Source organism: Coregonus lavaretus (assembly GCF_964263955.1).
Source record: "Coregonus lavaretus genome assembly, chromosome: 24".
Taxonomy (NCBI): Eukaryota; Metazoa; Chordata; class Actinopteri; order Salmoniformes; family Salmonidae; genus Coregonus; species Coregonus lavaretus.
The window spans coordinates 30,344,877-30,371,364 of NC_140011.1; the positions used below are offsets into that span (position 1 = coordinate 30,344,877).

At 43.6% G+C, this 26,488-nt stretch overlaps 1 protein-coding gene across 1 annotated transcript; it reads right to left on the reverse strand.

Moving 5' to 3' along the window:
- Nucleotides 1-1,465: 1,465 nt before the first annotated feature.
- Nucleotides 1,466-23,903, reverse strand: LOC311100134 (solute carrier family 2, facilitated glucose transporter member 11-like; the record flags this gene model as incomplete). The annotated part of the gene is made up of 12 exons (XM_084140906.1): nucleotides 1,466-1,684; nucleotides 1,887-2,014; nucleotides 2,104-2,179; nucleotides 2,426-2,527; nucleotides 20,142-20,252; nucleotides 21,905-22,092; nucleotides 22,319-22,467; nucleotides 22,575-22,704; nucleotides 22,857-22,981; nucleotides 23,152-23,312; nucleotides 23,599-23,697; nucleotides 23,880-23,903. 12 exons carry the CDS (start codon nucleotides 23,901-23,903, stop codon nucleotides 1,466-1,468), a joined length of 1,512 nt encoding a protein of 503 aa, XP_083997032.1.
- Nucleotides 23,904-26,488: the final 2,585 nt, after the last annotated feature.

Consider the following 26,488-nt stretch of genomic DNA (forward strand, 5'->3'; position numbering starts at 1 on the left):
TAATGCGTTTGAGCCAATCAGTTGTGTTGTGACAAGGTATACAGAAGATAGCCCTATTTGGTAAAAGACCAAGTCCATATTATGGTAAGAACAGCTCAAATAAGCAAAGAGACAGTCCATCATTACTTTAAGACATGAAGGTTAGTCAATACGGAACATTTCAAGAACTTTGAAAGTTTCTTCAAGTGCAGTCGCAAAAACCATCAAGCGCTATGATGAAACTGGCTCTCATGAGGACTGCCACAGGAATGGAAGACCCAGAGTTACCTCTTCTGCAGTGGATAAGTTCATTAGAGTTACCAGCCTCAGAAATTGCAGCCCAAATAAATGCTTCACAGAGTTCAAGTCACAGACACATCTCAACATCAACTGTTCAGAAGTGACTGTGTGAATCAGGCCTTCATGGTCGGTTTGCTGCAAAGAAACCACTACTAAAGGACACCATTAAGAAGAAGAGACCTGATTGGGCCAAGAAACATGAGCAATGGACCTTAGACAGGTGGAAATTTGTCCTTTGGTCTGGAGTCCAAATTGGAGATTTTTGGTTCCAACCGCGGTGTCTTTGTGAGACGTGGTGTGGGTGAACGGATGATCTCCGCATGTGTAGTTCCCACCGTAAAGCATGGAGGAGGAGGTTATGGTGTTGGGGTGCTTTGCTGGTGACACTATCTGTGATGTATTTAGAATTCAAGGCACACTTAACCAGCATGGCTACCACAGCATTCTGCAGTGATACGCCATCCCAGCTGGTTTGGGCTTAGTGGGACTGTCATTTGCCTGATACTGTATATATATAAAATATTTTTTTCTCATGAATATAGGTGACAGTAGACATACATTTCCAAAAAATACTCTCAAAGTGAGTGTAATAAATCAGACAGATAAGCTATGCATGGCAGCCCTGCTGACTCAAGGCGAGCTGATTGAATCATGCTAAATGTATGTACCTTGTTCATCAGTAAAGTACATACAGTATGCTGACTTTACAAGTGGGTGTCAGAGGTAAACCGAAAGGTCGCTGGTTCTAATCCCCGAGCCGACTGGGTGAAAAATCTGTCGATGTACCCTTAAGCAAGGCACTTAACCCTAATTGCTCCTGTAAGTCGCTCTGGATAAGAGCGTCTGTTAAATGACTAAAATGTAAAATGTAAATGTAAAACCTCTCCCTCCCTGATTAGTGTCTGTATGCCTGGGGCCAGAGCCTGATAATGACAGAGACCTTGGCCTGCTCACACTACTAAAACTACTTTAATAGGTGACCCAGAGAGGTAACAGTTTTATCATTTGATGCTTACCATCCTAAAGGTCAAAATGATTGATTTGCAATCAAGATGACAGCAGACTGGAAATGGCATGGGTGTGTGGGGCAAATGTTAACAGAGGGGTTTTCACAAAGACAATGTTTTAACAGGAACGACAAAACAATGTGCAAGTCAGACACACTGTCATTGATTATGGCAAGTGTTCAGAATTTGGTGGTTGTGCATGCCTTGATATGACTGGGTTCAGGAGATCTCGTCTTTCCCTCCCCCGAGGATCCCCTGTTGGGATGCATCCTCTGAAACGCGGCCGTGATCTCCATGATGGTGCAGTTCTTGGTCTCAGGCACGTTGTACCACACAAACACCCCAGACAGGAAACAGAAGATGAAGAAAATCAGGAAACAAAAGTAGTCCAAATTCGCCTGTGTATAAGAACGTACTGTAAGTGTATGTGTGTGACATCAGCTGCCACGGTCGAACTTATCAAATAAGAGTACCTTTACCTATGTAATTACTACGTAATAACAATTGAGGTACTCAGAGTCACATAATACTTAAGGTACAACTGTTACACCTGTTTGCGGTTTGTGTATATGATAAGATATGAGAAGCTGAAGTGCTCACCACTATGAGGGGGAAGAGCATCCCCAGGAGGAAGAGGCCCAGCCAGTTGAGGGTGCAGCCAATGGTGAAGGCAGCTGATTTGAACGACTGGTTGAAGATTTCTCCAGGTAGAGCCACTGTCACTCCAGCTAGGAGCAATGAACAATGAAAATACCAGATAAATAAGTTGATCAATTTTTTGGCTTGGCTTAGTCATACGTCAGGGTATACGACCCACCTGGTCCACTGGAGAAGAAGAAGATGAAGATGAAGATGAGAACCATACTGCAGTAAGGCATCCAGGAGACTTGGATCTGAACAACAAACAACAAAAGGTGTAACTTATTAATGAGCCATTGTTGTTTCCACCCACTGTAAAACATTGATGTAACCCAGTGATAATATATAGGGACATTCTGTGAACTTTAGAGATAGATGACATGCCTCAGAGAATTCCATTCTTTCATTTGTAATGAGTATTGTTCCATTCGTGGTAAAGATGTCACCCACATACTATGTAGTTGATGACAGAGCAGTGTGTTGCTTAAGGTTTGACTTACCTGCAGGTAGAGTGTAAGGGTCAGGAGACCCAGGGTAACTGCCATGCATAGGTAACCCCTATAGAGCATTAGCTTCTTTCCTGTGCTCTCAATCACCATCACCTGTCATACCAAAGGGGGGTTAACTATCAGTGTCAAGTAGTGACAGTAGGAATTTCACTCAACATACAGTTGAAGTCGGAAGTTTACATACACCTTAGCCAAATACATTTAAACTCAGTTTTTCACAATTCCTGACATTTAATACTAGTAAATAGGCCCTCCTGTAGCTCAGTTAGTAGAGCATGGCGCTTGCAACGCCAGGGTTGTGGGTTCGATTCCCACAGGGGGCCAGTATGAAAAATGTATGCACTCACTAACTGTAAGTCGCTCTGGATAAGAGCGTCTTCTAAATGACTAAAATGTAAATGTAAAAATTCCCTGTCTTAGATCAGTTAGGATCACCACTTTATTTTAAGAATGTGAAATGTCAGAATAATAGTAGAGAGAATGATTTATTTCAGCTTTAATTTCTTTCATCACATTCCCAGTGGGTCAGAAGTTCACATACACTCAATTAGTATTTGGTAGCATTACCTTTAAATTGTTTAACTTGGGTCAAATGTTTCGGGTAGCCTTCCACAAGGTTCTCACAATAAGTTGGGTGAATTTTGGCCCATTCCTCCTGACAGAGCTGGTGTAACTGAGTCAGGTTTGTAGGCCTCCTTGCTCGCACACGCTTTTTCAGTTATGCCCACAAATGTTCTATGGGATTGACGTCAGGGCTTTGTCATGGCCACTCCAATACCTTGACTTTGTTGTCCTTAAGCCATTTTGCCATAACTTTGGAAGTATGCTTGGGGTCATTGTCCATTTGGAAGACCCATTTGCGACCAAGCTTTAACTTCCTGACTGATGTCTTGAGATGTTGCTTCAATATATTCACATAATTTTCCTTCCTCATGATGCCATCTATTTTGTGAAGTACACCAGCCCCTCTTGCAGCAAAGCACCCCCACAGCATGATGCTGCCACCCCCGTTCTTTGCGGTTGGGATGGTGTTCTTCAGCTTGCAAGCGTCCCCCTTTTTCCTCCAAACATAACGATGGTCATTATGGCCAAACAGTTCTATTTTTGTTTCATCAGACCAAAGGACATTTCTCCAAAAAGTACGATCTTTGTCCCCATGTGCAGTTGCAAACCGTAGTCTGGCTTTTTTATGGCGGTTTTGGAGCAGTGGCTTCTTCCTTGCTGTGCAGCCTTTCAGGTTATGTCGATATAGGACTCGTTTTACTGTGAATATAGATACTTTTGTACCTGTTTCCTCCAGCATCTTCACAAGGTCCTTTGCTGTTGTTCTGGGATTGATTTGCTCTTTTCGCACCAAAGTACGTTCATCTCTAGGAGACAAAACGCGTCTCCTTCCTGAGTGGTATGATGGCTGCGTGGTCCCATGGTGTTTATACTTGCGTACTATTGTTTGTACAGATGAACTTTCAGGCGTTTGGAAATTGCTCCCAAGGATGAACCAGACTTGTGGAGGTCTACAATATTTTTGCTGAGGTCTTGGCTGATTTCTTGTGGAGGTCGACAATTATTTTTAGATTTCTTTAGATTTTCCCATGATGTCAAGCAAAGAGGCACTGAGTTTGAAGGTAGGCCTTGAAATACATCCACAGGTACACCTCCAATTGACTCAAATGATGTCAATTAGCCTATCAGAAGCTTCTAAAGCCATGACATCATTTTCTGGAATTTTCCAAGCTGTTTAAAGGCACAGTCAACTTAGTGTATGTAAACTTCTGACCCACTGGAATTGTGATACAGTGAATTATAAGTGAAATAATCTGTCTGTAAACAATTGTTGGAAAAATTAATTGTGTCATGCACAAAGTAGATGTCCTAACCGACTTGCCAAAACTATCGTTTGTTAACAAGAAATGTGTGGAGTGGTTGAAAAACGAGTTTTAATGACTCCAACCTAAGTGTATGTAAACTTCCGACTTCAACTGTAAATTTACATTACATTTACATTTTAGTCATTTAGCAGACACTCTTATCCAGAGCGACTTACAGTTAGTGCATACATTTTCATACTGGCCCCCCGTGGGAAACGAACCCACAACCCTGGCGTTGCAAGCGCCATGCTCTACCAACTGAGCTACAGGAGACTACTACTTGTCAAACACAGAGAACTGATACTGTATACTGGATGTTGGGGTGGGATTGGCATGGGGTGTGGGGGGTCTGTGGGTGGCTTTTGATATTTTTTTGATATTCATTTCTTACTCATTGGTAGGAAGAAGTTTGATCCAAATCGGATGTTGGGTACTATATTTCTTAAATATGATCTGAATCCTATCAATTAAAAACGGCCAATTTGGGTGCAATCAACCAGCCCAACTTCGCCAAGATAAAACTACACCCCAACAAAACAACGCTCCAGGAATGCCAATCTAACCCGCCTCCAATTAAATAAACAACTTCAGAACTATCAGATGGTGGGTGTCATGGCTTGCTGAAATGACATGGAACGACTCGCTCTCCTTCTCAGTCAGAGTCGCTCCAAAATAAATAAATAAATGACACGCCACTTCAACTGTGATACAAAAAGCGGCATCGGTGTGCTTTAGGGCCATGAGGACGCCTCAGTGCAGTCAGGTAGGCTGTTTGGTGGTTTCAGACGGCTGGATTTAGGACCACGCGGACACCACAGAGCGTGCGAACAGAGGCAGCTGTTGTCTGTGTGTGTTGTGCTTTTTCTCCGAGTTGTAAAAGCAAGCAGAACAGAAATTGGCTACTCTTTATTTGACTGATGTAGCTGGCAAGGTAACTGCTGTTTGACTTAACTGAAGAGAAAAAAAATCCCAGTGCTGAGCTAGTAGTGTAACTGACATATAATGTTAGCTAATCTTTCATCCCCTCTCGACTGAAGTTCTGTCTGAAGTGAATGAACTAATTTAGCTAGCTAGCTAGTAGCTACCACAGCCAGTTCAGCTCTAGCCTCTAGCTATCTGTCAGGTAGCAGTATCTAACAGCTGTTGTGTGTATGGAAATGTTTTGCAGCCTTTGTTTTGTCGCAGAACGAGGGAGAGCTCGGTTTGTTGTTTTGGAAAGTTTGTTGTTTTGAAAGTCTATTGAATAAGTTTGGTTACTAGCTAGCTACCTTTTGAGTTTGGATCCCGTGACGCGGTTAGCATCAGTTGCTGGTACCGCTATTATCTGTTCAGTGATCCTGCCGACCAAGGCCGGGTCTGAGGAGCTGCTTGGCGTAGCAGCTAGCCTAGTTGCAAGCTAGCTGCCTATCAAGCTAGCAGGTTTTTCTTGAGGGCTTGAACGCAGCCTGCAACGCGGTTAGCCATTTTGGCTGGGACCGCGGATTGCCCCGGGCTTGTGGCGGTCTAGATCCCTGCTGTTTGTTGTTTCCAATCTTCCCTGTGACCTGCCCTGTGTGGAATTGTGAGGAGTAACAGTGTAACTTACGTTGCTACCATGACAAAGACCAAAGCCGGCAGGAGTACCGTTGAGGACAGTGTTGTCACTCTATCACAGGTGAAGGATCTTTTAAACAAACAAAAAGAGTTCAACAAGCAGTTGTTACTACAACAAGAAAATAGTTTCAAGTGTTGTGTCCAAATACTGGTGGAGTCAACTAATAAAATAATGGACGACCTGACCAGAGAGATCCAGGACCTAAAGAACAGCTCCCAGGGTCAGCTCGATGAGTTTAAACAGGAGAACGGCAAGATGACAGCAATCTGTAAATCATTAAGAGAGGACATCAGTTCTGTTTGGGAATCCATGATAACAATGATGGAGAAATCAGATTATCTCGAGAAACAATCAAGGCGGAACAACATGGTTGTGGACGGAATTGCAAAATCTCCATGAGACCTGGATGGCATCTGAGGACAAAGTAAGGGAAATGATCTCTGAGAAACTGAAAATGGACCACAGGAAGATTGAGGTGGAGTGCGCCCACAGGATTGGAAACCCCACCACCGGCCCAGGTGACAGGCCCAGGCCGATAGTGGTCAAGTTCCTGAGGTTCAAGGACAAGGTAGCTGTTCTGGAAAGAGCCAAGAACTCAATGAGGACTATCCTGAAGCTGTGCACCATAAGAGGAAATAACTTATCCCAGCCATGAAAGCCGCCAGAGTGCGTGGGGACATTGCTTACATCCGCTATGACAGGCTTATTGTCCACCCTCCCAAAAGCCTGGAAGGGATGAGAAAGCCAAGCCTATGGGTTCGTAGCTTCAACCTCGCAGCACACACACACACACACCAGCTGATTAATGGACTGCTGAATGTATATTTATTTATCTTGCTTTGTTTGCTCTTTTCCATATTATGTCTATTTTTATTTTTATTTTATTTTTTTCACCTTTATTTAACCAGGTAAGCCAGTTGAGAACAAGTTCTCATTTACAACTGCGACCTGGCCAAGATAAAGCAAAGCAGTGCGATAAAAACAACAACACAGAGTTACATATGGGGTAAAACAAAACATGAAGTCAAAAATACAACAGAAAATATATATACAGTGTGTGCAAATGTAGCAAGTTATGGAGGTAAGGCAATAAATAGGCTATAGTGCAAAATAATTACATTAACACTGGAATGATAGATGTGCAAGAGATGATGTGCAAATAGAGATGCTGGGGTGCAAATGAGCAAAATAAATAACAATATGGGGATGAGGTAGTTGGGTGGGCTAATTTCAGATGGCCTGTGTACAGGTGCAGTGATCGGTAAGGTGCTCTGACAACTGATGCTTAAAGTTAGTGAGGGAGATAAGAGTCTCCAGCTTCAGAGATTTTTGCAATTCGTTCCAGTCATTGGCAGCAGAGAACTGGAAGGAATGGCGGCCAGAGGAGGTGTTGGCTTTGGGGATGACCAGTGAGATATACCTGCTGGAGCGCATACTACGGGTGGGTGTTGCTATGGTGACCAATGAGCTAAGATAAGGCGGGGATTTGCCTAGCTGTGATTTATAGATGGCCTGGAGCCAGTGGGTTTGGCGACGAATATGTAGTGAGGACCAGGCAACAAGAGCGTACAGGTCCCAGTGGTGGGTAGTATATGGGGCTTTGGTGACAAAACGGATGGCACTGTGATAGACAACATCCAATTTGCTGAGTAGAGTGTTGGAGGCTATTTTGTAAATGACATCACCGAAGTCAAGGATCGGTAGGATAGTCAGTTTTACGAGGGCATGTTTGGCAGCATGAGTGAAGGAGGCTTTGTTGCGAAATAGGAAGCCGATTCTAGATTTAACTTTGGATTGGAGATTCTTAATGTGAGTCTGGAAGGAGAGTTTACAGTCTAACCAAACTCCTAGGTATTTGTAGTTGTCCACATACTCTAGGTCAGACCCGTCGAGAGTAGTGATTCTAGTCGGGTGGGCGGGTGCCAGCAGCGTTCGATTGAAGAGCATGCATTTAGGTTTACTAGTGTTTAAAAGCAGTTGGAGGCTACTGAAGGAGTGTTGTATGGCATTGAAGCTCGTTTGGAGGTTTGTTAACACAGTGTCCAATGAAGGGCCAGATGTATACAAAATGGTGTCGTCTGCGTAGAGGTGGATCTGAGAGTCACCAGCAGCAAGAGCGACATCATTGATATACACAGAGAAAAGAGTCGGCCCAAGAATTGAACCCTGTGGCACCCCCATAGAGACTGCCATAGGTCCGGACAACAGGCCCTCCGATTTGACACATTGAACTCTATCTGAGAAGTAGTTGGTGAACCAGGCGAGCCAGTCACTTGAGAAACCAAGGCTATTTAGTCTGCCAATAAGAATGCGGTGGTTGACAGAGTCGAAAGCCTTGGCCAGGTCGATGAAGACGGCTGCACAGTACTGTCTATTATCGATCGCGGTTATAATATTGTTTAGGACCTTGAGCGTGGCTGAGGTGCACCCATGACCAGCTCGGAAACCGGATTGCATAGCGGAGAAGGTACGGTGGGATTCAAAATGGTCGGTGATCTGTTTGTTAACTTGGCTTTCAAAAACTTTCGAAAGGCAGGGCAGGATGGATATAGGTCTGTAAGAGTTTGGATCTAGAGTGTCACCCCCTTTGAAGAGGGGGATGACCGCGGCAGGTTTCCAATCTCTGGGGATCTCAGACGTTACGAAAGAGAGGTTGAACAGGCTAGTAATAGGGGTTGCGACAATTTCGGTGGCTCGTTTTAGAAAGAAAGGGTCCAGATTGTCTAGCCCAGATGATTTGTAGGGGTCCAGATTTTGCAGCTCTTTCAGAACATCAGCTGTCTGAATTTGTGTGAAGGAGAAGCGGGGGGGGGGGCATGGGAAAGTTGCAGCGGAGGGTGCAGAGCTGGTGGCCGGGGTAGTGGTATCCAGGTGGAAAGCATGGCCAGCCGTAGCAAAATGCTTGTTGAAATTCTCGATTATTGTAGATTTATCGGTGGTGATAGTGTTTCCTAGTCTCAGTGCAGTGGGCAGCTGGGAGGAGGTGCTCTTATTCTCCATGGACTTTACAGTGTCCCAAAACTTTTTGGAGTTAGTGCTACAGGATGCAAATTTCTGTATGAAAAACCTAGCCTTTGCTTTCCTAACTGCTTGTGTATTTTGGTTCCTGACCTCCCTGAAAAGTTGCATATCGCGGGGGCTATTTGATGCTAATGCAGTACGCCACAGGATGTTTTTGTGCTTGTCAAGGGCAGTCACGTCTGAGGAGAACCAGGGGCTATATCTGTTCTTAGTTCTGTATTTTTTGAATGGTGCATGTTTATTTCAGATTGAGAGGAAATTACTTTTAAAGAACAACCAGGCATCCTCTACTGACGGAATGAGATCTATATCCATCCAGGATACCTGGGCCAGGTCAATTAGGAAGGCCTGCTCGCTAAAGTGTTTTAGGGAGCGTTTGACAGTGATGAGGGGTGGTCGTTTGTCCGCAGACCCGTTACGGACGCAGGCAATAAGGCAGTGATCGCTGAGATCCTGGTTGAAGACAGCGGAGGTGTATTTAGATGGTAAGTTAGTCAGGATGATATCTATGAGGGTACCCATGTTTACGGATTTAGGGTTGTACCTGGTAGGTTCGTTGATAATTTGTGTGAGATTGAGGGCATCTAGTTTGGATTGTAGGATGGCCGGGGTGTTAAGCATATCCCAATTTAGGTCACCAAGCAGTACGAACTCTGAGGATAAATGGGGGGCAATCAATTCACATATGGTATCCAGGGCACAGCTGGGGGCTGAGGGGGGTCTGTAGCAAGCGGCAACAGTGAGAGACTTATTTCTGGAAAGGTGGATTTTTAGAAGTAGAAGCTCAAACTGTTTGGGCACAGACCTGGATAGTATGATAGAGCTCTGCAGGCTATCTCTACAGTAGATTGCAACTCCACCCCCTTTGGCAGTTCTATCTAGACAGAAAATGTTGTAGTTGGGGATGGAAATTTCAGAATTTTTGGTGGCCTTCCTAAGCCAGGATTCAGACACTGCTAGAACATCAGGGTTGGCGGAGTGTGCTAACGCAGTGAATAACTCAAACTTAGGAAGTAGACTTCTGATGTTAACGTGCAGAAAACCAAGGCTTTTACGGTTACAGAAGTCAACAAATGATAGCTCCTGGGGAGTAGGAGTGATACTGGGGGCTGCAGGGCCTGGGTTAGACTTTACATCACCAGAGGAACAGAGGAGGACTAGAATAAGGATACGGCTAAAGGCTTTAAAAACTGGTCTTCTAGTGCATTGGGTACAGAGAATAAAGGGGGCAGATTTCCGGGCATTGTAGAAAAGATTCAGGGCATTATGTACAGACAAGGATATGGAAGGATATGAGTACAGTGGAGGTAAACCTAAGCGTTGGGTAACAATGAAAGAGATAGCATCACTGGAGGCACCGATTGAGCCGGTCTCGGCGTGTATGGGGGGTGGAACAAAGGAACTATTTGAGGCAGTTTGAGAAGGACTTGGGGTTCTACAGTGAAATTGTATAATAAGAACTAACCCAAACAGCAATAGGCTAGGCATATTGACATGGGAGAGAGGCATAACGCAATCACAGGTGTTATTAGAGAGAGCTAAGACAACAACTGGTAATGGCGATAAAGTTTGGGCTGAGGCTAAACAGAATAAACAGGACAGGGTACTGTGTAAAGGAACAGTCCAGCAGGCATCAGCTGTGCAGCTGAGTGATCATAAGGTCCAGTGAACAGCAATATGTGAGTCCGAGAGCAGTTCAAATTGGTGCTGCAGCACAGCGAGCAGGAAGCATGGTTGTAGTTTGCGTGTGCTAGCGGGCCGGGGCTAGCAGATGGATCTTCGTGGTCGTCGTAACGGGAAGCCTGTTGAAACTACAGATGATTACATCGGCAGACCAGTCGTGATGGATCGGCAGGGCTCCGTGTCGACTCTAGGAGGTCCCGTCCCATTGACAGAGAGGTAGATAGCCGGGAGATGTGCTTGACTCAAGGCTAGCTCAAGGCTGATTAGCCAACAACAACGTTCATATGGTTGCAGCTAGCTAGTTGCGATTATCAAGTCCAGTGATTCAGTGATTCTGGGTCGATAATAGCAGACTGGCCGATAATAGTCCAGACTAGAGCTGGCTGGTAGGTAGTGCAGGCCACGGACAATGGAGAAAAAGCTGCTAACGGTGGCTAATAGCAAGTAGCTAGTTAGCTGGTTAGCTGGCTACTACCGTCCGGTAGACAGAGAGGTAGATAGCCGGGGCTAGCTCAAGGCTCAAGGCTAACTGGTGCTATGGGGGCAGTGGTAATTAGCCTACAGCAACATCCATTCGACATCCATTCGGTTGCGGCTAGCTAGATCCGGTGTTAAGGTCCAGTGATTCAGTTATTCCGGCAGAAAATCCAATGTTCTGGGTGAAAACCGCTAACGGTGGCTAATAGCAAGTAGCTAGTTAGCTAGCTAGTTAGCTGGCTGGCTAGTTTCAACTGGAGATTCTAGATAAAGGTGAGTAAATAATAGAATCCGTTCCACATTGAGTGAGGCGGTTTGCATGAAAGTATATTTAGTAGTGGGATGAAAAGTCTGGCACCCCAATGGTGGAACAAGCTCCCTCACGACGCCAGGACAGCGGAGTCACTCACCACCTTCCGGAGACATTTGAAACCCCACCTCTTTAAGGAATACCTGGGATAGGATAAAGTGTTCCTTCTAACCCCCCCCAAATTGTAAAGTGGTTATCCCACTGGCTATAGGGTGAACGCACCAATTTGCGAGTCGCTCTGGCTAAGAGCGTCTGCTAAATGACGTTAATGTGCCCTTGAGCAAGGCACTTAACCCTAATTGCTCCTGTAAGTCGCTCTGGATAAGAGCGTCTGCTAAATGACTAAAATGTAAAATGTAAATATGGAAATACACTGCTCAAAAAAATAAAGGGAACACTAAAATAACACATCCTAGATCTAAATGAATGAAATAATCTTATTAAATACTTTTTTCTTTACATGTGCTGACAACAAAATCACACAAAAATTATCAATGGAAATCAAATTTATCAACCCATGGAGGTCTGGATTTGGAGTCACCCTCAAAATTAAAGTGGAAAACCACACTACAGGCTGATCCAACTTTGATGTAATGTCCTTAAAACAAGTCAAAATGAGGCTCAGTAGTGTGTGTGGCCTCCACGTGCCTGTATGACCTCTCTACAACGCCTGGGCATGCTCCTGATGAGGTGGCGGATGGTCTCCTGAGGGATCTCCTCCCAGTCTTGGACTAAAGCATCCACCAACTCCTGGACAGTCTGTGGTGCAACGTGGCGTTGGTGGATGGAGCGAGACATGATGTCCCAGATGTGCTCAATTGGATTCAGGTCTGGGGAACGGGCGGTCCATAGCATCAATGCCTTCCTCTTGCAGGAACTGCTGACACACTCCAGCCACATGAGGTCTAGCATTGTCTTGCATTAGGAGGAACCCAGGGCCAACCGCACCAGCATATGCTCACAAGGGGTCTGAGGATCTCATCTCGGTACCTAATGGCAGTCAGGCTACCTCTGGCGAGCACATGGAGGGCTGTGCGGCCCCCCAAAGAAATGCCACCCCACACCATGACTGACCCACCGCCAAACCGGTCATGCTGGAGGATGTTGCAGGCAGCAGAACGTTCTCCACAGCGTCTCCAGACTCTGTCACGTCTGTCACATGTGCTCAGTGTGAACCTGCTTTCATCTGTGAAGAGCACAGGGCGCCAGTGGCGAATTTGCCAATCTTGGTGTTCTCTGGCAAATGCCAAACATCCTGCACGGTGTTGGGCTGTAAGCACAACCCCCACCTGTGGACGTCGGGCCCTCATACCACCCTCATGGAGTCTGTTTCTGACCGTTTGAGCAGACACATGCACATTTGTGGCCTGCTGGAGGTCATTTTGCAGGGCTCTGGCAGTGCTCCTCCTGCTCCTCCTTGCACAAAGGCGGAGGTAGCAGTCCTGCTGCTGGGTTGTTGCCCTCCTACGGCCTCCTCCACGTCTCCTGATGTACTGGCCTGTCTCCTGGTAGCGCCTCCATGCTCTGGACACTACGCTGACAGACACAGCAAACCTTCTTGCCACAGCTCGCATTGATGTGCCATCCTGGATGAGCTGCACTACCTGAGCCACTTGTGTGGGTTGTAGACTCCGTCTCATGCTACCACTAGAGTGAAAGCACCGCCAGCATTCAAAAGTGACCAAAACATCAGCCAGGAAGCATAGGAACTGAGAAGTGGTCTGTGGTCACCACCTGCAAAACCAGTCCTTTATTGGGGGTGTCTTGCTAATTGCCTATAATTTCCACCTGTTGTCTATTCCATTTGCACAACAGCATGTGAAATTTATTGTCAATCAGTGTTGCTTCCTAAGTGGACAGTTTGATTTCACAGAAGTGTGATTGACTTGGAGTTACATTGTGTTGTTTAAGTGTTCCCTTTATTTTTTTTGAGCAGTGTATATACGTAAAATACAAAAAAAATACAAAAAACTGGCTATTTACATGGACACACAAGAGAACACGACCGCACTGCTACGCTATCTTTGGTAAACCTATCTCTGATAAGCTACCCAGGAAATGGCTGAAAATAGACCATAATAATATATGTAGCCTTAAAAATAAGGTTAATGAAATCAATAACTTGCTAACATCAGATAACATTAATATATTAGCCATTTCTGAGACTCGCTTAGATAATTCATTTGATGATACAGCAGTAGCAATACAAGGATATAACATCTATAGAAGAGACAGGAATGCTTATGGGGGAGGTGTTGCTGTATATACAGTTTATTCAGAGCCATATCCCTGTAATGCGTAGAGAAGATCGTATGTCAAGTGTTATTAAAGTGTTGTGGTTGCAGGTTCACCTGGCACATCTAAAGCTTTTTATTTTGGGGTGTTGCTATAGGCCACCAAGTGCTAACAGTCAGTATCTAAATAATATGTGTGAAATGCTTGATAATGTATGTGATGTAAACAGAGAGATCCACTTTCTTGGGGATCTGAATATTGACTGGTTTTCATCAAGCTGTCCGCTCAAGAGGAAGCTTCTCACTGTAACCAGTGCCTGTAATCTGGTTCAGATATTAATCAACCTACCAGGGTGTTTACAAACACTACAGGAACAAGATCAACCACATGTATTGATCACATTTTTACTAATACTGTAGAACTTTGTTCTAAAGCTGTATCCATACCCATTGGATGCAGAGATCACAATATAGTGGCTATATCCAGGAAAGCCAAAGTTCCTAAAATAGTGTATAAGAGATCATACAAAACATTTAGCTGTGACTCTTATGTGGATGATGTCAAAATATTTGTTGGTCTGATGTAAGGAGCATCCAGATGCTGCACTTGATGAATTTATGAAATTGCTTCTTCCAGTTCTTGTTAAGAAACTAACTGTTAGAACTGTTAAGGCTCCATGGATTTATGAGGAATTAAAAAACTGTATAATTGAAAGAGATGGGGCAAAAGGACCGGCTAATAAGTCTGGCTGCACATCTGACTGGCTGACTTAATGCATATTGAGAAATTATGTGACTAAACTCAACAAAGAGAAAAATAAACTGTATTATGAAGCCAAGATGAATGATGGAAAAAAAACTTTGGAGTACTATAAATGAAATTATGGGCAGAAAGACAAATTCAAGTCCATCTTTCATCGAATTAGATGGCTTATTCATCACAAAACAATTTGATGTTGCCAATTATTTTAATGATTACTTCATTGGCAAAGTGGACAAACTTAGGCAGGAAATGCCAACAACAAACAGTGTGCCATCGTATTCATGCACAAAAAACGAATAATTAAAGTAAATCATTGTAAGTTTGAGTTTTGTAAAGTTAGTGTGGGAGAGGTGGAAAAATGATTGTTATCAATCAATAATCACAAACCTCCTGGCATTGACAACTTAGATGGAAAGCTACTGAGGATGGTAGCTACCTCCGACTATAGCCACTCCTATCTGTCATATCTTTAATCTGAGCCTAGAGGAAAGTATTTGTCCTCAGGCCTGGAGGGAAGCCAAAGTCATTCCGCTACCCAAGAGTGGTAAAGCGGCCTTTACTGGTTCTAACAGCAGACCTATCCGCTCTTAGCAAACTGTTGGGAAAAAATGTGTTTGACCAAATACAATGCTATTTCTCTGTAAACAAATTAATAACAGACTTTCAGCATGCTTATAGAGAAGGGCACTCAACATGTAGTGCACTGACACAAATGACTGATGATTCGTTGAAATAAATTAATAAGAAGATGATTGTGGTAGCTGTACTGTTAGATTTCAGTGCAGCCTTTGATATTATTGACCATAACCTATTGAGAAAACGTATGTGTTATGACTTTTCAACCTCTGCCATATCATGGATTCAGAGCTATCTATCTAATAGAACTCTGTTTTTTTTTTAAATGGAAGCTTCTCTAATGTCAAACATGCAAAGTGTGGTGTACTGCAGGGCAGCTCTCTAGGCCCTCTACTCTTTTCTATTTTTACCAATGACCTGCCACTGGCATTAAGCAAAGCATGAGTGTCCATGTATGCTGATGATTCAACCATATACAGTTGAAGTCGGAAGTTTACATACACTTAGGTTGGAGCCATTAAAACTCGTTTTTCAACCACTCCACAAATTTCTTCTTAACAAACTGTCGTTTTGGCAAGTCGGTTAGGACATCTACTTTGTGCATGACACAAGTAATTTTTCCAACAATTGTTTACAGACAGATTATTTCACTTATAATTCACTGTATCACAATTCCAGTGGGTCAGAAGTTTACATACACTAAGTTGACTGTTCCTTTAACATCCTGAGTGGCGCAGTGGTCTAAGGCACTGCATCGCAGTGCTAACTGTGCCACTAGAGATCCTGGTTCGAATCCAGGCTCTGTCGCAGCCGGCCACGACCAGGAGACTCATGGGCGGCGCACAATTGGCCCAACGTCGTCCAGGGTAGGGGAGGGAATGGCCGGCAGGGATGTAGCTCAGTTGATAGAGCATGGCGTTTGCAATGCCAGGGTTGGGGGTTTGATTCCCACGGGGGGCAAGTATAAAAAATAAATGTATTCACTAACTGTAAGTCGCTCTGGATAAGAGCGTCTGCTAAATGACTAAAATGTAATGTAAATGTCTTTAAACAGCTTGGAAAATTCCAGAAAATGGACTACGGTTTGCAACTGCACATGGGGACAAAGATCATACTTTTTGGAGAAATGTCCTCTGGTCTGATGAAACAAAAATAGAACTGTTTGGCGATAATGCCCATCGTTATGTTTGGAGGAAAAAGGGGGACGCTTGCAAGCCGAAGAACACCATCCCAACCGTGAAGCACGGGGGTGGCAGCATCATGCTGTGGGGGTGCTTTGCTGCAGGAGGGACTGGTGCACTTCACAAAATAGATGGCATCATGAGGAAGGAAAATTATGTGGATATATTGAAGCAACATCTCAAGACATCAGTCAGGAAGTTAAAGCTTGGTCGCAAATGGGTCTTCCAAATGGACAATGACCCCAAGCATACTTCCAAAGTTGTGGCAAAATGGCTTAAGGACAACAAAGTCAAGGTATTGGAGTGGCCATCACAAACCCTGACCTCAATCCTATAGAAAATGTGTGGGCAGAACTGAAAAAGCGTGTGCTAGAAAGGAGGCCTACAAACCTGACTCAGTTACACCAGCTCTGTCAGGAGGAATGGGCCAAAATTCACCCAACTTATTGTGGGAAGCTTGTGGAAGGCTACCCGAAACGTTTGACCCAAGTTAAACAATTTAAAGGCAATGCTACCAAATACTATTTGAGTGTATGTAAACTTCTGACCCACTGGGAATGTGATGAAAGAAATTAAAGCTGAAATAAATAATTCTCTCTACTATTATTCTGACATTTCACATTCTTAACATAAAGTGGTGAAAAACTTAGTTTAAATGTATTTGGCTAAGGTGTATGTAAACTTCCGACTTCAACTGTACGCATCAGCAACCACAGCTAATTAAGTCACTGAAACCCTTAACAAAGAGTTGCAGTCTGTTTTGTAATGGTTGGCCAGTAATAAACTGGTCCTGAACATCTCTAAAACTAAGAGCATTGTATTTGGTACAAATCAAGTTCTAGACCTCAGCTGAATCTGGTAATGAATGGTGTGGCTGTTGAACAAGTTGAGGAGACTAAATTATTTTGTGTTACCTTAGATTGTAAACTGTCATGGTCAAAACATAGATTCAGTCGTTGTAAAGATGGGGAGAGGTCTGTCCGTAATAAAGAGACGATCTGCTTTTTTGACACCAAGTCCTTCAGGCTCTAGTTTTATCTTATCTTGATTATTGTCCAGTCATATGGTCAAGTGCTGCATAGAAATACCTAGTTAAGCTGCAGCTGGCCCAGAACGGAGCGGCACGTCTTGCTCTTCATTGTAATCAGAGGGCTAATATTAATACTATGCATGCCAGTCTCTCTTGGCTAAGAGTTGAGGAAAGACTGACTGCATCCCTTCTTGTTTTTATAAGAAACATGAATGTGTTGGAAATTCCTAATTGTTTGCACAGTCAACTTGCACACAGCATTGATACACACACTTATCCCACCAGACATGCCACCAGGGGTCTTTTCACAGTCCCCAGGTCCAGAGCAAATTCAAGTAAACATACAGTATTATACAGAGCCATGATTGCATGGAATTCCCTTCCATCTTATATAGCGCAGGTGAACAGCAAACCTGTTTTCAAAAAACAAATAAAGCAACAACCTCACGGCACAACGCCTCTCCCACATGTGACCTACTTGTTGTGTGTATGTACTGACATGTACACTACCGTTCAAAGGTTTGGGGTCACTTTTTTTTGGTAAAATAACATCAAATTGATCAGAAATACAGTGTAGACATTGTTAATGTTGTAAATGGCTATTGTAGCTGGAAACAGCTGATTTTTTATGGAATATCTACATAAGCGTACAGAGGCCCGTTATCAGCAACCATCAGTCCTGTGTTCCAATGGCACGTTGTGTTTGCTAATCCAAGTTTATCATTTTAAAAGGCTAATTGATCATTAGAAAACCCTTTTGCAATTATGTTAGCACAGCTGAAAACTGTTGTGCTGATTAAAGAAGCAAAAACTGGAGCATCAGCAATTGTGGGTTCGATTACAGAATCAAAATGGCCAGAAACAAATAACTTTCTTCTGAAACTCGTCAGTCTATTCTTGTTCTGAGAAATAAAGGCTATTCCATGCGAGAAATTGCCAAGAAACTGAAGATCTCGTACAATGCTGTGTACTACTCCCTTCACAGAACAGCGCAAACTGGCTCTAACCAGAATAGAAAGAGGAGTGGGAGGCCCCGGTGCACAACTGAGCAAGAAGACAAATATATTAGAGTGTCTAGTTTGAAAAACAGGTGCCTCACAGGTCCTCAACTGGCAGCTTCATTAAATAGTACCCACAAAACACCAGTCTCAACGTCAACAGTGAAGAGGCGACTCCGGGATGCTGACCTTCTAGGCAGAGTTGCAAAGAAAAAGCCATATCTCAGACTGCCCATCTTAATCTTTTATTTTTATTGGCCAGTCTGAGATATGGCTTTTTCTTTGCAACTCTGCCTACACACATTTCTCAGAACAAGAATAGACTGACGAGTTTCAGAAGTAAGTTCTTTGTTTCTGGACATTTTGAGCCTGTAATCCTCTGCTGGAGGTGTAAAACACAAAAGGGGACATATTTCAATATGTTATGCTATTGTGAAGGCTGGCTGAATTCTGGCAAAGAGTATGTTATTTTATCTCAGCATGTCTATAGATCCTCCCTTCTCCCTGTTTTTGTTTGCTTGGAAATATTGATACTGGAGACTTATTGGAAAAATCTGTGTTACCTAGCATTTATAGTGGCTAAGAAATGCATTGCCATTAATGGGAAGGTTGGTTATCCTCCCACAATGCCACAATGGATGGCAGAAATGTCAAGTTATGTATCACTAGATTTGATTTATTACAAGATTAAAGGTATACTGTTCAACTTTCATAAGGTCTGGATGCCTTATATGGAATACTGTATGACAAAAGGAGTCTGTATTGAAAACATGCACACGGCAGGGGAGATACCCATTTAGGCAATCCCTAGCTGCTGGGCTGCTCAGTCCTGTCCCTGGGGGTCTGACGTACTGTTGGTTGTCACTCTGGCCTTGGCCTAACACACCTGAAACCAATAATGAATGTTTCACTAAGATCCTAAAGCTGAGTGGGGTGTGTTGGGTTGGGGCGCTGCAGGGCGGTGGACCCCTAGGGGCAGGACGGGGCGATCAAGCTATATTGTGTGCAAGTAAAAAGAGCTCTACAGTACTATTAGGCCTATGATATGAATTAGTGCCCTCCTTAATTAATGGGACAGTTAAGTATTTTTTCTTCTTTTGGCTCTATACTCCAAAAGTTTGGATTTGAAATCAAACATTGACTATGAAGTTAATGTGCACACTGTCAGCTTTCATTTGAAAGTATTTTCATCCATATGGGTGAACCGTTTAGAAATTACAGCACTTGTTGTACATAGTCCCCCATTTTATGGGAGCAAAAGTATTGGGACAAATTCACTTGTATGTGTATTAAAGTAGTAAAACGTTAAGTATTTGGTCCCATATTCATAGCACGCAATGACTACATCAAGCTTGTGACAAATTTGTTGGATGCATTTGCTGTTTGTTTTGGTTGTGTTTCAGATAATTTTGTGCCCAATAGAAATTAATGGTAAATAATGTATTGTGTCATTCTGGAATCACTTTTATTGTAAATAAGAATATAATATGTTAATAAACACTTCTACATTAATGTGGATGCTACCATGATTACGGATAATCCTGATTGAATCGTGAATAATGATGAGTGAGAAAGTTACAGACGCACAAATATCGTACCCCCAAGACATGCTAACCTCTCACCATTAAAATAACAGGGGAGGTTAGCATTTTTGGGGGGGTATGATATTTGTGCCTATGTGAACCTTCACAGTTCATAAAGGTTAGACCCATGGGGCGGCGCACAATCGGCCCAGCGTCGTCCAGGGTAGGGGAGGGAATGGCTGGCAGGGATGTAGCTCAGTTGGTAGAGCATGGTGTTTGCAACGCCAGGGTTGTGGGTTCGATTCCCACGGGGGGTAAAACAAATAATGTATGCACTCACTAACTGTAAGTCACTCTGGAGAAGAGCGTCTGCTAAATGACTAAAATGTAAATGTAAATATAGGGTTAATAAGGGTTAGTGGTGAGGGATATGGTGAAACACGACTCACACAGGCAATGGAGGTAGAAACCTCACACAGACCGGTTCCCAAAGCAACATAGCGTAACTGGTGTGTGGGGATCCCTGCCGCACGGAACACGTCAAAAGAGTAAAGGTACACCTGCAGAGGAGCACAATGACAATGTTTATCACTTAATCAGACATATCTACACTGAACCAAAAATATAAACACCACATGCATCAATGTCAATGATTTTACTGAGTTGCAGTTCATACAGTGCCTTCTGAAAGTATTCAGACCCCTTGACTTTTTCCACATTTTGTTAGGTGCTATCTAGAACCTAAAAGGGTTCTTCAGCTATCCCCATAGGATAACCCTTTGAAGAACCCTTTTTGTTCCAGGTAGAACCCTTTTGGGTTCAATGTAGAACCATTTCCATTCCATGTCATATAGCGTAAGTAAACAGCAAACCTGGTTTCAAAAAACAAATAAAGCAACAACTCACGGCACAACACCTCTCCCCGATGTGACCTACTTGTTGTGTGTATGTACTGACATATATGTGTAACTGATAGATGCACACACACACACTACATGTTAATGTTTTTAAATGTATGTAAATTGTAAAGTATTTTGTCTGTAATGTCTTTTTTGTTATGTGTCGGACCACAGTAAGACTAGCTGTCGCCACTAGCGTCGGCTAATGGGGATCCTATTAAAACAAAATCAAATATAGCCTAATCATATTATTATCTGTAGTAGAAAGCAATGGGTTAGAAGAAGCCTACATAACCAACCCATAAAGTAAAATGCAACAACAATTGAATTATCCTGCAATAGATGTCATTCAATTGGTAATATACATTTTTGTCCTCTTCTAATGCCTCTTAAAGGGAAAGTAATCTGAGTTTGGGTAATCCAAAAGTTACGTTACTGATTACAATTTTGGACAGGTAACTAGTAACTGTAACGGATTACATTTAGAAAGTAATCTACCCAACCCTGTCCGTAGCTTATGCCTGCCCATACCATAACCCCACCGCCACCATGGGACCCTGGTGAGGACAACGAGCACACAGATGAGCTTCCCTGAGACGGTTTATGACAGTTTGTTCAGAAATTCTTCGGTTGTGCAAACCCACAGTTTCATCAGCTTTCCGGGTGGCTGGTCAAAGACGATCCCGCAGTTGAAGAAGCTGGATGTGGAGATCCTGGGTTGTCTTGGTTTCACGTGGTCTGCGGTTGTGAGGCCGGTTGGACATACTGCTAAATTCTCAAAAATGACGTTGGAGGCGGCTTATTGTAGAGAAATGAACATTCAATTCTCTGGCAACAGCTCTTGGATATTCCTGCAGTCAGCATGTCAATTGCACGCTCCCTCAAAACTTGAGACATCTGTGGCATTGTGTTGTGTGACAAAATTGCACATTTTACAGTGGCCTTTTATTGTCCCCAGCACAAGGTGCACCTGTGTAATGATCATGCTGTTTAATCAGCTTCTTAATATACCACACCTGTCAGGTGGATGGATTATCTTGGCAAAGATAAATGCTCACTAACAGGGATGTCACCAAATTTGTGCACAAAATTTGAGAGAAATTTCTGGGATCTTTTATTTCAGCTCATGAAACATGGGATCAACTCTTTACATCTTGCGTTTATATTTTTGTTCAGTATAACTGAATGGACTTAAGGTAGGTTTTGATCAGACAGTGACATGCTATGGTACATTTGTATATTTTAACTCCAACTCTTGCTCAAACACATCCAAACACACTGTCCTCGTGGACCAACTTCATGCATCAACTCACAGCGTTGATGCCACTGAACTGCAGGGTGGTGAAGGCGACGAGGATGGTGAGGAGCTGCCAGCGTATGGCCTGGTCCAGGATCAGGTCCAACACAGTGTGGCTGCGGACTCCCTTCAAGGAGGCGTGCTCCAGCAGCATCTCCTCCACCTCCGCACTGTGGTCTCTGCTGCCCCACAGCCTGTGGATGGCTACAGGGGGGAAAGGCCCAATAAGATACACAAGTGGAAAAGGACATAAAAGCCCAATAAGATAGATTGCTGAGTCAGGCATGATGATGATGATGATGATGATGATGATGATTGTGAGGATGATTATGATAACACTAATTGCATCAAGTAAATATTTCGTGAGGTAGCTTTCCTTAGGCAACCCATTACCTGTCCATATTCCTCAGAGCTGCACCCAGGTGCTTACCCTTCTCACAGCCCTGGCAGTCGCCCCGGTCCAGTAGCAGGTATTTGGGTGACTCTGGGAGGAGGGGCAGGGTGACGAGCTGGAGCAGGGCGGTCGCACCACTGAAGCCCAGCAACCAGGGCCACCTGTCCTCTGTCCCCAGTAACTCACTGCAAGGACAGAGTACAATATCAAATAAAATCACATAGTGTTTGTTCACCACAGGTTAAACTGATATAAGCATCCCTGACTGACACACTAGAACCAGATAGCTCACCTGATCCCCAGAAGCTGACCCAAGAACTTCCCCATGGACAGAAAGGTGGCAACAGACACACCCACTATCCCTCGCAGCCTCTTGGGGGCACATTCCACCAGGTACATGGTGTGGACACTGAGGCCAACACCTGCAGCATAAACAAGAAAGGACAAACCTTGTCACAGACACAGCTTGGCAGCATTATTCCTCTAGTGAGATATTAAGACAGGTATAAAGATTACCTTGTTTTGTGGCCTACAAAACGATGGAATCAATTCGTAAGAAGAAAAATCTGCTTACCTGCATTAATGCCGTAGAGGAAACGTCCAACCATGATCATCTCAAAGGACATGGCTGTTTTGCTCAACAGCATCATCCCAGCACCGCCAATGGCAAACAGGTTGTTCAACAACAGGCATCTCTTTCTGGAAAGTGTGGTGGGAAAAAAATCTACATCATTCATGTTCTACTACAACAAATAGTAACCACACCAACACACCTTCAAATAAGAGGCGAAAATCCTTGCATGGCCAGGATGCATACCCCAAGTCCAGGCCCAGTATGAAGCCTAACACTTCCTACTACAACCCCTTACCTCCCATATGCTGATGAAAGGCGGCCGGCACACAGGGACCCGAGAAGGCCCCCGATGCAGAAGATGGAGACGATGAAGGACCAGATGAGAGTCACTTCCCACTGCTCCAGGGATATACTATACCGCTGCAGGCATGTGGTGTTCACCAGCTCCTTTATGAACTACAGTAACACCAAGAGGGTGGCCATGACGTTTGGAGTTGGGTCAGTCAAACATTTATGGATCTCAAACAATTTCTCATTTTCCCCCAGAGTTTACATGTCTCCAACTGAAGTTGTTGTTGCTTTGTTTAGAGAAAATAGTGATTCAGAGCTATTACACTCAAGTTTCTATAACATTCATGTAACAACTGTGCTTGTTTTGCAAAGCAACATTTATCTGTTAATACTGACGTGGTGGTCTACTTTTGTCATTTTAATACTTTTGAAGCGGATCTACAGTACTCACAGAAGAAGGTGAAGTCAGGACAGATATATGAAAGCCGAACTGGAATGTCCCACCGATGCCACTAATGAAAATGGCCGCAATAAGAACAGGACTTTCTAACTGCACAGAGAAGAGGAAACATGAGTAAGCCTGCAATGATACACCATAAAAACGAAAATAGCACTAGCAATTATAATTGACAAAAATGCAGTGATATAGTTGGGCATTGCGTATTTATCATTAGTCACAAATGGCCAATCCCAAAAAAATTGTACAAGAAAATCACAAATATTGCCACTTACCAGAAGTGTCAAGGCATGTGCCATAGCTAGTCCCTGGTTCAATGCCTTGAATGAGGGTAAATGAAACTCAACTAAAACGGATGCCTAACTGAAAGTGGTGAAATGTTAACCTTTGGGATGTGAAGATTATGGAATTTTGGGTAACGATTAATTGTCACACAAATGGCCAAGGTTAGTCATAATTGTCTTTTTTTTTTTGCTTGTAATTCATCTTTGAAAAATATATACCTAATGAATACAACACAGCGTTGGTGTTACCTCAGTCTAAAAAACAAATGGTTTTGACCATGTTTGGAAATTAAGCTTCTCCTTCCAACTGTGCGGTTCTGCTCTGCTCTAAAAATGATTACCAACTTCACCCTATTTATGTAAAAATGAAAAACTGCTATTGGGTAAAGTATATCTACTTGAATATAAAGTTAAATCCCCCTTCACCTAAAATGAATGTATTAAGACTATAATTGTTGGTTACACGATTATACAATAATTGTGCCAGCCCAAGTTAATGTATACACAGCTGAAATTATTAACCAAAAGTTAACATCAATGCAAACACCCTCCTGTCCCCTCATAAAAACAAATGCACATCCTTGTAGAGAAGAATAAGATCCAACTTCTTATGTGCATCCTGCAATGTCAAGTGGTATCTGGAAAGAGATTCTTACACATTGCACACAATTGACATTAATATAACAATTGATCCAAAATATTTATTTCATTTATACCAATATAAAACATGTTTGTTATTGACAAAGTCATCTTTATCACCACATGGATAATAAAATTAGAAGGAGCTAATACAACAACCTTTGAATTAAATAATTTGTTGCGAGGGCAACTGACTCACATACAGTGGGGAGAAGAAGTATTAGATACACTGCCGATTTTGCAGGTTTTCCTACTTACAAAGCATGTAGAGGTCTGTCATTTTTACCATATGTACACTTCAACTGTGAGAGACAAAATCCAGAAAATCACATTGTATGATTTTTAAGTAATTAATTTGCATTTTATTGCATGACATAAGTATTTGATACATCAGAAAAGCAGAACTTAATATTTGGTACAGAAACCTTTGTTTGCAATTACAGAGATCATATGTTTCCTGTAGATCTTGACCAGGTTTGCACACACTGCAGCAGGGATTTTGGCCCACTCCTCCATACAGACCTTCTCCAGATCCTTCAGGTTTCGGGGCTGTCGCTGGGCAATACGGACTTTCAGCTCCCTCCAAGAATTTCTATTGGGTTCAGGTCTGGAGACTGGCTAGGCCACTCCAGGACCTTGAGATGCTTCTTACGGAGCCACTCCTTAGTTGCCCTGGCTGTGTGTTTCGGGTCGTTGTCATGCTGGAAGACCCAGCCCCGACCCATCTTCAATGCTCTTACTGAGGGAAGGAGGTTGTTGGCCAAGATCTCGCGATACATGGCCCCATCCATCCTCCCCTCAATACGGTGCAGTCGTCCTGTCCCCTTTGCAGAAAAGCATCCCCAAAGAATGATGTTTCCACCTCCATGCTTCACGGTTGGGATGGTGTTCTTGGGGTTGTACTCATCCTTCTTCTTCCTCCAAACATGGCGAGTGGAGTTTAGACCAAAAAGCTCTATTTTTGTCTCATCAGACCACATGACCTTCTCCCATTCTTCCTCTGGATCATCCAGATGGTCATTGGCAAACTTCAGCCTCCCGAGCCTCCCGAGTGGCGCAGTGGTCTAAGGCACTGCATCGCAGTGCTAGCTGTGCCACTAGAGATCCTGGTTCGTATCCAGGCTCTGCTGTAGCCGGCCGCAACCGGGAGACCAATGGGGCGGCGCACAATTGGCCCAGCGTCGTCCAGGGTAGGGGAGGGAATGGCCGGCAGGGAGGTAGCTCAGTTGGTAGAGCATGGTGTTTGCAACGCCAGGGTTGTGGGTTCGATTCCCACGGGGGGCCAGTATAAAAAAAGAATAATGTATGAACTAACTGTAAGTCGCTCTGGATAAGAGCGTCTGCTAAATGACGTAAATGTAAATGTAAATGTTCAGACGGGCCTGGATATGCGCTGGCTTGAGCAGGGGGACCTTGCGTGCGCTGCAGGATTTTAATCCATGACGGCGTAGTGTGTTACTAATGGTTTTCTTTGAGACTGTGGTCCCAGCTCTCTTCAGGTCATTGACCAGGTCCTGCCATGTAGTTCTGGGCTGATCCCTCACCTTCCTCATGATCATTGATGCCCCACGAGGTGAGATCTTGCATGGAGCCCCAGACCAAGGGTGATTGACCGTCATCTTGAACTTCTTCCATTTTCTAATAATTGCGCCAACAGTTGTTGCCTTCTCACCAAGCTGCTTGCCTATTGTCCTGTAGCCCATCCCAGCCTTGTGCAGGTCTACAATTTTATCTCTGATGTCCTTACACAGCTCTCTGGTCTTGGCCATTGTGGAGAGGTTGGAGTCTGTTTGATTGAGTGTGTGGACAGGTGTCTTTTATACAGGTAACGAGTTCAAACAGGTGCAGTTAATACAGTAAATTACAGACCTCTACATGCTTTGTAAGTAGGAAAACCTGCAAAATCGATAGTGTATCAAATACTTGTTCTCCCCACTGTAAGCCCCTCGCCCCCCACACAA